This window comes from Bos indicus, chromosome 12, assembly GCF_029378745.1.
Source record: "Bos indicus isolate NIAB-ARS_2022 breed Sahiwal x Tharparkar chromosome 12, NIAB-ARS_B.indTharparkar_mat_pri_1.0, whole genome shotgun sequence".
NCBI lineage: Eukaryota > Metazoa > Chordata > Mammalia > Artiodactyla > Bovidae > Bos > Bos indicus.
Genome location: NC_091771.1, coordinates 35,427,746 through 35,441,199, shown reverse-complemented (window position 1 = coordinate 35,441,199; position 13,454 = coordinate 35,427,746). Strand labels below are relative to the sequence as shown.

The 13,454-nt window shown below is 45.5% G+C and overlaps 1 protein-coding gene across 1 annotated transcript; it reads left to right on the top strand.

Moving 5' to 3' along the window:
- Positions 1-210: 210 nt before the first annotated feature.
- On the top strand, positions 211-8,064 carry SAP18 (Sin3A associated protein 18). Its single transcript, XM_019971516.2, has 4 exons — positions 211-369; positions 486-595; positions 5,992-6,114; positions 6,340-8,064. The coding sequence occupies exons 1-4, from the start codon at positions 241-243 to the stop codon at positions 6,494-6,496; spliced, it is 519 nt and encodes a 172-aa protein (XP_019827075.2). The 5' UTR covers positions 211-240; the 3' UTR covers positions 6,497-8,064.
- The last annotated feature ends 5,390 nt before the right edge of the window (positions 8,065-13,454 follow it).

Sequence of the window (13,454 nt, the reverse complement as noted above, 5' to 3'; positions counted from 1 at the left end):
TCACTCTTAGCTTTCGCAGGCCCGCGTCCGCGTCCCTCAAGCCATCCCTCTGCGCGCGAGACTCTAATTCAGCGCCCCGCCCGCGACGCCAGTGCCCGCCCCTTCCCAGGAGCCAACGCGCAGGCGCGCCTGCCGGGCTAGCGCTTAGCATAGCTAGTGCGCCTGCGCCGGGAGATGCCCCGCCCTCGAGCCGGTCATATATAAAACTTCGAGCGTCTCCTCGCGAGAGGCTTGGTTCTCATGCTCGCTGCCGGGGTCGGAGGTCAGAGCGAGCGTCTCGCGGGCCGGAGAAGGAAGATGGCGGTGGAGTCGCGCGTTACCCAGGAGGAAATTAAGAAGGAGCCGGAAAAGCCCATCGATCGGGAGAAGGTGAGGGTCCGGAGAGATGCTGGGGTCCCTGGGGAGGTGGGGCTGCGGTGCGGGGCCGGAGGGAAGGGTCGGGACCGCGCTTGCAGCCTCCTGACTCCCCCCTGTCCCGCCCCCAGACCTGCCCGCTGCTCCTGCGCGTCTTCACCACCAACAACGGCCGCCACCACCGCATGGACGAGTTCTCCCGCGGAAACGTGCCCTCCAGCGAGCTGCAGATCTACACTTGGTGAGTCAGGAGGCCGGGGGCCCGCCTGCCGCCTTCGGACTCTCCTCGGCTCGGGGCCTCTGGAGGCAGCTCGCGGGAGGTCGAGGTTCGCTGAGGAAATGGTGTTAACTCGTCTTGTGGCGCTTCCTTCGACCGCTCACGTTGAAACTTCTGGGTTGTAAAGAATTGACCCAGGACTGCTGTCATTGTTGTGGCTGCTGGGTACGGAAGTGACACGTCGGTCGTCCAGTGCCGCAGCGGCTCCCAAGGGGCTCTTGGTATAGGGTGGCGCTAGAATAATTTGGGGAGGGGAGTGGTGCTGTTGGGTGATACTCGTCGGCCTCATAGAGCGCGTGTGCTAATATTAAGCTTTTGGGGTCCCAGCTTCAAAACAACGAAACCGGGTGGATTTTGATGTGCTTAATGGAGAAGCTTTTGATGTGTTTACTGAGGGTCTCCCCCTGAATGTTTGTGTACCTTCTCTACCCGGTCTGACTAGGGCCGTTACGTACAGCAAGCCGTGTGTAGTTCCTTGGTTTGACGTTATAGTGGCTTTTTAGTAGCAGTAAAAGGTGTATAATTATTTAAAATATGCCTAATGTAAATATGTGACATTTGTCATTTTAATTGTTTCAGGGTACATTTCGGTGCAACCATTACTACTATTTTCAAAACTTTAATTCCCTACAACAGAAGGTCTGTACCCAGTAGGCAATAATAATGGGAATTCTTCATTTCCCCTGTTCGGCACTATGTATCTATGTGAATCTGCCTCTTTTAAGTATTTCATATAAGTGCTCTGATATGTTATTTGTCTTGTTGTGTCTGGCTTGTTTCACTTATAATCAAGGTTTATTGATGGTTAAGGATGTGAAAAAACGTTATTCTTTTTTACGACTGACTGAATAACGTTTCATTGGAAGGCTTTTCTGCGTCTTGTCTGTCCACTTGTCTGCTGGTGAACATCGAGGGATTGGTTCCACCTTTTAGCTAAGTTTATGTAGTATGATTCTCAGTTCAGTTCAGTCGCTCAGTCGTGTCCGACTCTTTGCCACCCCACGAATTGCAGCACGCCAGGCCTCCCTGTCCATTACCATCTCCCGGAGTTCACTGAGACTCACGTCCATCGAGTCAGTGATGCCATCCAGCCATCTCATCCTCTGTCGTCCCCTTCTCCTTCTGCCCCCAATCCCTCCCAGCATCAGTCTTTTCCAGTGAGTCAACTCTTGGCATGAGGTGGCCAAAGTACCGGAGTTTCAGCTTTAGCATCATTCCCTCCAAAGAAATCCCAGGGCTGATCTCCTTCGGAATGGACTGGTTGGCTCTCCTTGCAATCCAAGGGACTCTCAAGAGTCTTCTCCAACACCACAGTTCAAAAGCATCAATTCTTCGGCGCTCAGCCTTCTTCACAGTCCAACTCTCACATCCATACATGACCACAGGAAAAACCATAGCCTTGACTAGATGGACCTTTGTTGGCAAAGTAATGTCTCTGCTTTTGAATATGCTATCTAGGTTGGTCATAACTTTCCTTCCAAGGAGGAAGCGTCTTTTAATTTCATGGCTGCAGTCACCATCTGCAGTGATTTTGGAGCCCCAAAAAATAAAGTCTGACACTCTTTCCACTGTTTTCCCATCTATTTCTCATGAAGTGATGGGACTGGATGCCATGATCTTCGTTTTCTGAATGTTGAGCTTTAAGCCAACTTTTTCACTCTCCACTTCCACTTTCATCAAGAGGCTTTTGAGTTCCTCTTTACTTTCTGCCATAAGGGTGGTGTCATCTGCATATCTGAGGTTATTGATATTTCTCCCGGCAATCTTGATTCCAGCTTGTGCTTCTTCCAGTCCTGCGTTTCTCATGATGTACTCTGCATATAAGTTAAATAAGCAGGGTGACAATATACAGCCTTGACGAACTCCTTTTCCTATTTGGAACCAGTCTGTTGTTCCATGTCCAGTTCTAACTGTTGCTTCCTGACCTGCATACAAATTTCTCAAGAGGCAGATCAGGTGGTCTGGTATTCCTATCTCTTTCAGAATTTTCCACAGTTTCTTGTGATCCACACAGTCAAAGGCTTTGGCATAGTCAATAAAGCAGAAATAGATGCTTTTCTGGAACTCTCTTGCTTTTTTCCATGATCCAGCGGATGTTGGCAATTTGATCTCTGGTTCCTCTGCCTTTTCTAAAACCAGCTTGAACATCTGGAAGTTCACGGTTCACATATTGCTGAAGCCTGGCTTGGAGAATTTTGAGCATTACTTTACTAGTGTGTGAGATGAGTGCAATTGTGCGGTAGTTTGAACATTCTTTGGCATTGCCTTTCTTTGGGATTGGAATGAAAACTGACCTTTTCCAGTCCTGTGGCCACTGCTGAGTTTTCCAAATGTGCTGGCATATTGAGTGCAGCACTTTCACCGCATCATCTTTCAGGATTTGAAATAGCTCCACTGGAATTCCATCACCTCCACTAGCTTTGTTCATAGTGATGCTTTCTAAGGCCCACTTCACATTCCAGGATGTCTGGCTGTAGGTCAGTGATCACACCATCGTGATTATCTAGGTCATGAAGATCTTTTTTATACAGTTCTGTGTATTCTTGCCATCTCTTCTTAATATCTTCTGCTTCTGTTAGGGCCATACCATTTCTGTCCTTTATCGAGCCCATCTTTGCATGAAATGTTCCCTTGGTATCTCTAATCTTCTTGAAGAGATCCCTAGTCTTTCCCATTCTGTTGTTTTCCTTTATTTCTAGTATGATTCTAGTTCAGTGTTATTCCAGGAAAACAGTTCAGGAAGGTCGATTTAACTTATAGAGAAGAACTTGTATTAACAGATTGATGAACACTTCTGTTCAGATAGATTAGTCTGTATTTCCTCCAATAAATTAAGAGTTCCTACTTGCCAGATACTTGATTTGACTGAAGAGTATAAAGAGGGTTCCACCCCCTCTCTAGAGTAAACTCAATCTCCAAAAGAAAGCAGATGGAGTAAATGCTAAGACTTTACGGTGGAGATGGAGGGTAAGATTGTGCCACACTCTCTACTCTGAATCAAAGAAAAAAAAATTAGAAAAAGTTAAATCCCGTCCTCAATTGTCCTGTCCATAGACTGCAACCAAACAAAACAACCTTATCTTACACCTCAAAATGGTGGCCAAAGACAGACTGGATGTTGGTGAGGGACAGAACGGAGCCCTGCTGTTCCAGAAGCAGCAGTGAGGGAAGATTGGGGATTCTTAATTTGTAGAAATAAATTGAGGGGCCAAAGTAGGTGGCCTTGAGATAAGTCCAGGAAAGAGGAGTGAGGAGCCCAGCAGAAGCTAGTTGAATTGGCTAAAGTCCAAGGGACTGTTTGGAGCTAGGGGAACACCCCACCCTAGGAGTGATAGATCTTGTGCTTGGGTGGTCACTAAACAGGTTACTGGAAGAGAATTATCTCGATCACTGAAATAGGGTTCAGTGAGAAAAACAGACCAATAGGAGATAGAGCAAGAAATGGCTCACATAGTAGTGGGGATTGCCTAGGTCTGTGGTGCAGGCTGGAACTCTCCAGCATAAGCTTTTGGAATTTCTTCCAGGAAGTCTTAGGTCCAATATGAAGCCTTTTCAACTGATTGAATGAGGCTCACTGATTGACTGAATGAGGTTTACTCAGATCATCTTGGATAATCACTTTAAAGTCAACTGATTATAGATTTTTGATCCCGTCTCAAAAACACCTACCTTAGTGTTTGATTGAATAATTAGGAGCTGTAGTTTCCTAAATTGATATATAAAACTGACCCTTACAGTCACCGGAACTCTTGCAGAGATTTGAATAATGAGAGGTTAAGTATAGGCTGATGGTGGGGATGGAGACAAAAATAGATTGGTCTGTCTTTTGGCTGCACTTCAAGACTTGCAGGATCTTAGTTCCCCAAGCAGGGATGGAAACCTGTGCCCCCTGCAGTGGAATCCCAGAGTCAACCATGGGACCACCAGGGAAGTCCTACTTGATCTGTCTTTAGGAGGTAGAAACGACAGGCCAGAGGTGGGAAGAACTTTACCACTCTTAGGTTTGTGACCTGGGCATCTAAGAGGGTGATGGTCATATGAGAAGAAGGGCATGTTTGGGGGACACTGTAGAGTTGTTTCGGGTGTATTGAGAAGGATTCAGCAGTAGAGAAGGAAAGGTGATGTGATCATTGTGGCCTTTTTGCTCTCAGTGCAGCTGAAGCCATGGTTTTTTACCTGAGTGTGATGTAGTGGAGATGGTGTAAATAGGGAACTGAGTGAAAACTAGATGACTTCTTGGGTGTTTGATCCCCTGCTTAATGCCTTAGGGCTCTTCACTGGTGCCTTGCATCCAAGGTCACTATATAGCACCTTCAACAGTGCTGCTGCCAAGTTCCTTTTCCTGCATTTCATGCTCCCAGGTGTCAGGGAAGAAGACAGTTCAAAAACTTAGACTGTTGCTCGTAATTCCTGATGCTTATATTTTAGAAGATTTTTCCAGATTGTGTCATATTGGCTCAAGGTCTATATAAAGTTCTCAGTTCAAACAGAAATCGGCAGGGCAGGAATATATATTGTGAAAGGAGCCAATGCTGCTGCTGCTAAGTCGCTTCAGTTGTGTCCGACTCTGTGCGACCCCACAGAGGGCAGCCCACCAGGCTCCCCCATCCCTCAGATTCTCCAGGCAAGAACACTGGAGTGGGTTGCCATTTCCTTCTCCAATGCATGAAAGTGAAAAGTGAAAGTGAAGTCGCTCAGTTGTGTCCGACTCTTCGTGACCCCATGGATTGCAGTCTACCAGGCTCCTCTGCCCATGGGATTTTCCAGGCAAGAGTACTGGAGTGGGGTGCCATCGCCTTCTTGGGAAAGGAGCCTATGTTTAGCCTTAAAAATTCCATGTGCTTCGTTGGCTTTTCCATCTATTGCAGAACTCATCAGGACATTCAGTCTTAGAAAGGAAAACAATGCACAATCTTTATGAAAATGCTTTCCTGACACACTGATTCTAAGATGCATTCCAATTTCAGAGATGCTAAAATGTAGAAAAGTATGCCTCTGAAATAATGAAAAACAGTTAATTTGAGAATTTGGATTAATTTGGACTAGTTATCCTTAAGTGGATAAATCACTGGGTGAGTGAGATGTTGCATAGCAGCAAAGGTAGTGGGGTAATTCTGAAGTCCCTTTAGCACACTACCAGTCCAGTCTACCTTCATTCATGAAAATTTCAAACACTGAGGCTGATAAGGGGAAATAGTATTTGGGGGCAAATAGTATTATTAGGTGCTTTAAAATTAAGTCAGTTATGAGACCTTTACAGCTTCTAACAAAGTTGCAATTGAGACACATGTAACTAATTCATTATTTCAGTATCCTTGTTATATTATTGCTGATTGTCTTTTTTTTCCCCTTAAATTCAGGATGGATGCAACCTTGAAAGAATTGACTAGTTTAGTAAAAGAAGTCTACCCAGAAGCCAGAAAAAAAGGCACACACTTCAATTTTGCAATTGTTTTTACGGATCTTAAAAGGCCTGGCTATCGGTAGGTAACTTTTCATTTTTAATTCCTTATAATCTCTTTGACTTCAGTATGTTTTAGCTGCTAGGGATAATCCATATTATCTTACTATCTAGTTTAGATTATTATGTATTACATTTTTATTGTGTTCTAAGATCATGGAGCAAATCCAGCCCCACATTGACTTTTTAGGACACACACAGTATCATTGCTCAGCCACCCTATAACAGTTGATCTCCTTTCCTGCAGAGTAAAGGAGATTGGCAGCACCATGTCTGGGAGAAAGGGGACTGATGACTCCATGACCCTGCAGTCGCAGAAGTTCCAAATAGGAGACTATCTGGACATAGCGATCACCCCTCCAAATCGGGCACCACCTACTTCAGGGCGCATGAGACCGTATTGAATTGTACTTGCTTTTTCTTGAATTTATTTTCCAGTCAGTTATGTAAAATAAACTTTCACTTCTTCCTCCCCTCCTTATTGCCATTAAGCCTTTAAACTCTATAAACAAATTGTAATGCATCTATTTAGGAATTAGATTTGGCTTTGCTATGGTATATTAATAGAAAGTCCATATGTTTCAAGTTCTTCTGTAAAATATAAAAGTGCTCTTAGCATTCTATGTAAAACTGTATTGTTAAATATATGTTGCAATCATCCAGAGTGTGAAAGTTAATGGGGCCTGGGTTTGGGGTTTAATATAGTATTGCTTGTTTATGCTAAATAAAGGAGTTGCTATGTTTTGGCCCAAATGGGGCAGAACAAGAAAGCCATATTATATTAAATGGAACAGGGCTTTGTCACCTAGAAGCTTGTATGGACTTGGGAAGAGGACCTGTGGGAATGAGGGGGTGCAGCTGGAGTGTTTTGGAACAGTCTGAGCTGAGGCAAGTTGAAGAAGCTGTCTGTGTTTGAAGAGTGGCCTGCCTGAAACAGGATGTGATGACAAGTTAGAGAAAAGGTGGCACAGTGAGGACTTTAATGCTTCAAAAATGGGGAAAATAGAACATTTTGAGGGCAGGGAAGTAGTAGAGAGGAACAAGGGTTAGAACTTAGGATAAGGATAGATTTACCTTGAAGATCTGAAAATGCAGGGAGAATGAAAGAGGAAACTTGAGAGCATGGGAGAAGGTCCGGGATGAGGTCCAGCTGAGTAAGTAGGAGGTGTTCACACACCCTCTTCAGTGCTGAGGCTGACTCATGTCTGATTTGAGGCAGTATACAGAGTAGTTAAAACCAGGTGGGCTGAACATGTAAATCCTGGTTACGCTAGGAGCACCTTGGACAAGTTGCCTGAATTTGTTTTTGTTTAAAATTTGTAAAATAGAAGTGACAGCCTACAGTACTGTGAAGACTAATAACAAAGTTAGCCATAAAGTAGGACTTTATAAAACATAAACAGAACAGGTGCCGTCTCGTCCACAGAACAGTTCCAGTCTCAGTGTGCAGTATGTAATTAAGCCCTATTACCTTCATTCTTTTGCATAGAAAACTTTGAAACTGTGTATCCCCAAATTAAAAAATATATATTACTAGCAAAGTAAGATTGTAGTAGTTTGATCTTGTACAGACAAAAGCAGCCTTGGAAACCTGACACTTGTAGGATCGGGGTCAGTCAGCCAGCAGGTAGGTGACACAGGTAGGACCTGGAGCCCAGACCTAGGGCCTCTTCTCCACTGAGCTTTGCCCCAAACCCCTCAGTGCTTGATTCATTCAGACCAGCTAGGCTTGAGCTCCGTAAGTCATAAAATTAACTTAAATCTGATATATTGGAGAAGAGGAACCATGATTAATTACCATCCTGTTTGTGGAGAAGAAACAATGTACTCTGTAGATCAAGACAGGAAGTCAATACGGGACTTCCCAAGCCAACTTTTCATAATGGTGTGAACTCCAGTGGGGCTTTCCTGTATTATTCCAGGTTACTCTCCCACTGGCTGAAAATAAAGTGGCTTATTCGCTTTGTTTCAACATGGATTTTTTTTTTCTTTAGGTAAAATTGGTGTATAACAATATATTAGTTTCAGGTATCAGATCAGATCAGTCGCTCAGTCATGTCCGACTCTTTGCCACCCCATGAATCGCAGCACACCAGGCCTCCCTGTCCATCACCAACTCCCGGAGTTCACTGAGACTCACGTCCATTGAGTCAGTGATGCCATCCAGCCGTCTCATCCTCTGTCGTCCCCTTCTCCTTTTGCCCCCAATCCCTCCCAGCATCAGAGTCTTTTCCAATGAGTCAACTCTTCGCATGAGGTGGCCAAAGTACCGGAGTTTCAGCTTTAGCATCATTCCTTCCAAAGAAATCCCAGGGCTGATCTCCTTCAGAATGGACTGGCTGGATCTCCTTGCAGTCCAAGGGACCCTCAAGAGTCTTCTCCAACACCACAGTTCAAAAGCATCAATTCTTCGGCGCTCAGCCTTCTTCACAGTCCAACTCTCACATCCATACATGACCACAGGAAAAACCATAGCCTTGACTAGATGAACCTTTGTTGGCAAAGTAATGTCTCTGCTTTTGAATATGCTATCTAGGTTGGTCATAACTTTCCTTCCAAGTTTCAGGTATACAGCATTATTTATTATTTGTATACACTACAAACTGATGACAAGTCTAGTTACAATATGTTGACCCCCTTCACCACTGATGACCAATCTGCTCTCTGTATTTATGAGTTGGGTCTTGTTGGGTTTTCTCTTTCAGACTCTACATACAAGTGAGAGCATGTGGTATTTCTCTAATTTCACTCAGCATAAGCCATCCACGTTGCTAATGGCAAGACTTCATTTTTTGGCTGACTAATATTCCATTGCATGTATGTGTGTGTGTGTGTGTGTGTATGTGTTGCACAATTTTTTATCTGTCCACCCACCCATGGACACTTAGTTATTTCCATACCGTGGATATTGTATCAGTAAATAATGCTATAATGAACAGGTGGGTGCAGATAGCTTTTCTTCACACTTGCCAGCACTTATCTCTTGTCTTTTTCATGGTAACCATGCTGACAGGTGAGTTGTTAATCTCTGTGGTTTTGATTTGTATTTCCCTGATTAGCGCTGTTGATCACTGTTCCATGTATCTGTTGGCTACCTGTGTGTCCCAACATGGAATTTTTCCTTTAAAGGTTGTGATCTTCCACCAAAAGTACAGTTAAACAATACCTAGTGAATTTATCTGGAGAAGGCGATGGCACCCCACTCCAGTACTCTTGCCTGGAAAATCCCATGGACGGAGGAGCCTGGTAGGCTGCAGTCCATGGGGTCGAGAAGAGTTGGATACGACTGAGCGACTTCACTTTCACTTTTCACTTTCATGCATTGGAGAAGGAAATGGCAACCCACTCCAGTGTTCTTGCCTGGAGAATCCCAGGGACGGGGGAGCCTAGTGGGCTGCTGTCTATGGGGTCGCACAGAGTCGGACATGACTGAAGCGACTTAGCAGCAGCAGTGAATTTATCATTGAATATAATGCTAAGACTCAAAAGACTTGTACTTAGTCCTTATTTACCTCTGGCTGTCCAAGTATGGCTTTGAGGTAGTAACTGAGCTGTTTCATGGACCCTGACAGCACCATGCTTGGCCTTCGGTGTCCTGACTGCCTCATGCTCTTGTGGTTTTCCATTGTGGGGTGAACTAGAGAATGCTCATTGCCTGTGATATCTTTTCCGTTTCCTCACAGGGTTTAGGACCTTGGCAGGGCTTCTTCAATGGCTCAGTGGGTAAAGAATCTGCCTGCCAATGCAGGAGATGTATGTTTGATTCCAAGATCCCCTGGAGAAGGAACTGGCCACCCACGCCAGTGTTCTTGCCTGAAGAATCCCATGGACAGAGGAGCCTGGCAGGGGGGGTCCATGGGGTCGTACAGAGTTGGATACAGCTGAGTGACTGAAAGCAAGCAAGCACAGGAGCTTAGCATCTTCAGTCCTTACCTCAGTAGGGAGTCAATGCTGAGTTTATACTTACATTTTCATGCTCATAGTGGTCACTGGCTGAGGTAATGTTTCAGATATCAACTCTGTGCCTATAGGGATAGCTGTGAAGGGGAAAGAAAGCAGTTAAAACTGTTAGGCAAACTCTTATATAGAGCTGAACTCAGCCTGTTTCTGTTCTATCGCGAATTCCAAACTTACTGTGACCAAGCAGTTATAATGTGAGTGCTGAGTGGTGCCTAATCTCATTTCACCTTCAGCACTGAGGTGCAGGCAGTGGCTATATCTTCACTTCAGCTGAAATGGAGGCCTGCTTTAAATAACAGCTCGCAATGTGGGCTGTGAAGTGAGGAAGCCAACAATGGATGACTGGAAACATGTTTCCAGAAAGTGTGCTGTTGTCTTCAGCTCCCTTCAGGCTGGTGCCCACCCAGCTCCACCAGTCCTGTTCTGGCAGCAAAGCCGTTGTCTGTGAAGACTCTGCCAAGGGATGTCATCTGGAGCATGTGGACCTGGTTCAGTCTTTGTACAAACCAAACGCCTCTTTTAAATAATATGGTCATGGCTTCTGGTTTTAGTATCCGAGCAGCCAGTGAGGTCTGTGTGTCCTTGTGTGTACTTTATTGCTTAGATTGTTTAGTTGCTCAGTCGTGTCCGACTCTTTGTGACCCCATGGACTGTAGCCCTCCAGGCTCCTCTCTCCGTGGAATTTCCCGGGCAAGAATACTGGAGTGGGTTGCCATTTCCTTTTCTAGGGGATCATCTTGACCCAGGGATCAAACCAGGGTCTCCTGCACTGGCAGGTGGGTTCTTTGACCGCTGAGCCCCTGGGGAAGCACTATTGCTTAAACAGGTTGTTCTTAAAAATCTCTGTAGTTTCTTGGAATCTGTAATGAAACAACCTTGAAGGAAGTGTTTATTCTGCTAATCAGGAACTAGCCAGGCTATTCTATGAGGACAGTTATTGATTCCCACCCCCCAATAATTCCTAGGAGGAATAAGCTAAAACCTATCCCTGGTGGCTTAGATGGTAAACAATCTGCCTGCAACGCAAGAGACCTGGGTTCCATCCCTGGGTTGGGAAGATCCCCTGGAGAACGGAATGGCAACTCACTCCACAATTCTTGTCTGGAGAATTCTATGGACAGAGAAGCCTGGCAGGCTATACTCTATGGGATCATAAAGAGTCAGACACGACTGAGGAACTAACACATACATACAAAAAGCAATTTTAATAATAAATACCAAAATAATTTTAATAAGAAAAACCTGTCAGCCTGGAAGTGTGAGGCGTTCATTGTGTAAGGGTGTCCTAATCACACACCCACCTCACACCGTTGGGAAAAGCCAGGGAAAGGGGCCTAGAGGAGGGCCTGGTAGAGAGTGACTGTTCAGTAAATAGCTGTTTTAAACACAAGATAAAAGGTGTTTGTAGCCCCTCCCTTGCTTTGTGCCCTCAATTGTCAGAATTTCCTAATCCACAGGCTCGCAGGCTAGCCCAGCTATAACCAACTCTTGAGACAGTGTCATGAATGGAATAAAATTAAAACAATTTAAACTGAATCCAAAGAACCATCTGAGGTACTTTCAAAATCTGCATACATCATTGATAAAGCTGTCAGAAACTGTAATTATTACTAACTCTGCACACTTCCAGGGAAAAAGTATGTGGAATGAGTGCCTATTACACACCAGGTACCCTGTGCCTCGGGTGGAGAAAAACCTGACATGCAGGTCCTTCCTCAGAAAGCCTTTGTCTCGTGACAGAAGGTATAAGTGCGGATGATCACAGGTGGATAGGAAAGGGTTGAGAGGAAGGTTATGCTGAAGATGGCAGGTGAGCTTGTTCAGCACCCATAGGGGTTGCGTTTAGGCTCCCAGTAGATTAAGGGTGTGGTGTGAACAAAGGCATTGAAGCATCAGGTACTTTCCCGGAATTTGGCTGGAGATGAAGGTGAGGAGGTGGGGGCATGGTGGAGAATGGAGGGGAAGGGGTACACCCCAGGTGCAGTCAGCAAGGCCTGGGGAGGGAAATGGGACATGGAAAGAAAAGTCCATCATCAAGGCCTCCGCATTTTCATCTGCCAAATGGAAATGCTAGCACCTATTCATTAGGAGTTACTTTAAAAAAATTCAGTGGGTTGACAAATGTAATGAATGTACCATGCCTGGCCCAGTTAGGACTTTCTGGCCTGGCAGGTGCCAGTGTAACAGTGAACAGGGGAGCCAGTGAGCTCCTTGTCCCCACTGAGCTTTGGTCTGGTGGAGCAAGGAGCATTCTGTCACAGATTCTACCAAGTTCTATAAAGGATGAGAATGGGGTGCTGACTGGGAAAATGGTTAAACTCTTTGATAGAATGACTTTTAATCTGAGACCTGAAACAGATAAGCTAACACTGGTTAGTTTCATGTAACAAGGAAACGGGGGTGCAGGGCTGGCGTGGAAGATGGATTTATGAACCACTTACCTGAAGAGGTGGAGTCATAAGTCTCCTGTGGGAGCTTCAGCAGCAGCCCCTCCTCAGGCGGGCTGGCCCTTTGCAGCTCTGAGTGTTCATTTCGGCACACCCAGAAAAGCACATTGCTCTTCTTGGACGTTCCCCCAAAGTCCCAGAACTGGCTCTTAGATCTCATGTCAGTCATGTGCCCAGCCCCGACCTGTGTGGTCAGGGACTGTGGCCCTGCTTGTTAGATCTTGGAGCTAGGCTATGAGTTCAAGGAAAAGCAGAACATGTTTTCCTGTATGGGGGTCGGAGTGGTAAGTGGACAGAAAGGTCAAGGATCTATAGCCTATGGAGACAAGGGAGAGCCAGCTGAGTGGGGGTGGGGGTTGGTGGGGGGGAGGAAGGGAAGACCCGAGTGCAGGCTGCAAGAGGAGATGGAGAGTGACCGAGGGTCAGGCCACACAGGGGTGGTCGTGGAGGCCACTGTGGGACCTTGGGTTCATCTTAGGAACAATGGGAAGACACTGAAGGGTCACGTTTGAAGCCTGATAAGCTAGAAGTAGCCTAGTTCTAGGAACAGAAATTAGGATCACAGGAGGAGAGTCATGAGAACTAGGGAAAGAGAAATTCTAGAGAAGCTCAATTTGCAAGGCCCTCACAAGACAAGTGGGGACACCCAGCAGGCCACTGGAAGTGCTTCATATAATGTTTTATACATCTCCCAACACTCCTGTTTCACTCACACCCCCTCTGGTTGCCACACCATTTCTTCTCTCCCTTCTTGAATAAAACTGATGAAAAGAGCCATCTCAGTTCATCGTCTTTGCTTCCTCAACTCCAACTTCTCTACCTAACTCCAGACACTCATCCCGAGCACTCTGTGAGAATTCATCAGTGCTGTCAGTAACAGTGACTTTGCCAAGTCCAGTGGTAATTCTGTCTTTTTCATTTGGATTCTCAACAATACTGACAGAATTGATCACTC

Excerpts from the sequence above, each read along its gene's own strand:
- SAP18 (XM_019971516.2), top strand. The coding sequence starts at position 241 with ATGCTCGCTGCCGGGGTCGGAGGTCAGAGCGAGCGTCTCGCGGGCCGG. Across the intron at positions 596-5,991 it reads GAGCTGCAGATCTACACTTG|GATGGATGCAACCTTGAAAG; the intron begins GTGAGTCAGGAG and ends CCTTAAATTCAG. Across the intron at positions 6,115-6,339 it reads CTTAAAAGGCCTGGCTATCG|AGTAAAGGAGATTGGCAGCA; the intron begins GTAGGTAACTTT and ends CCTTTCCTGCAG.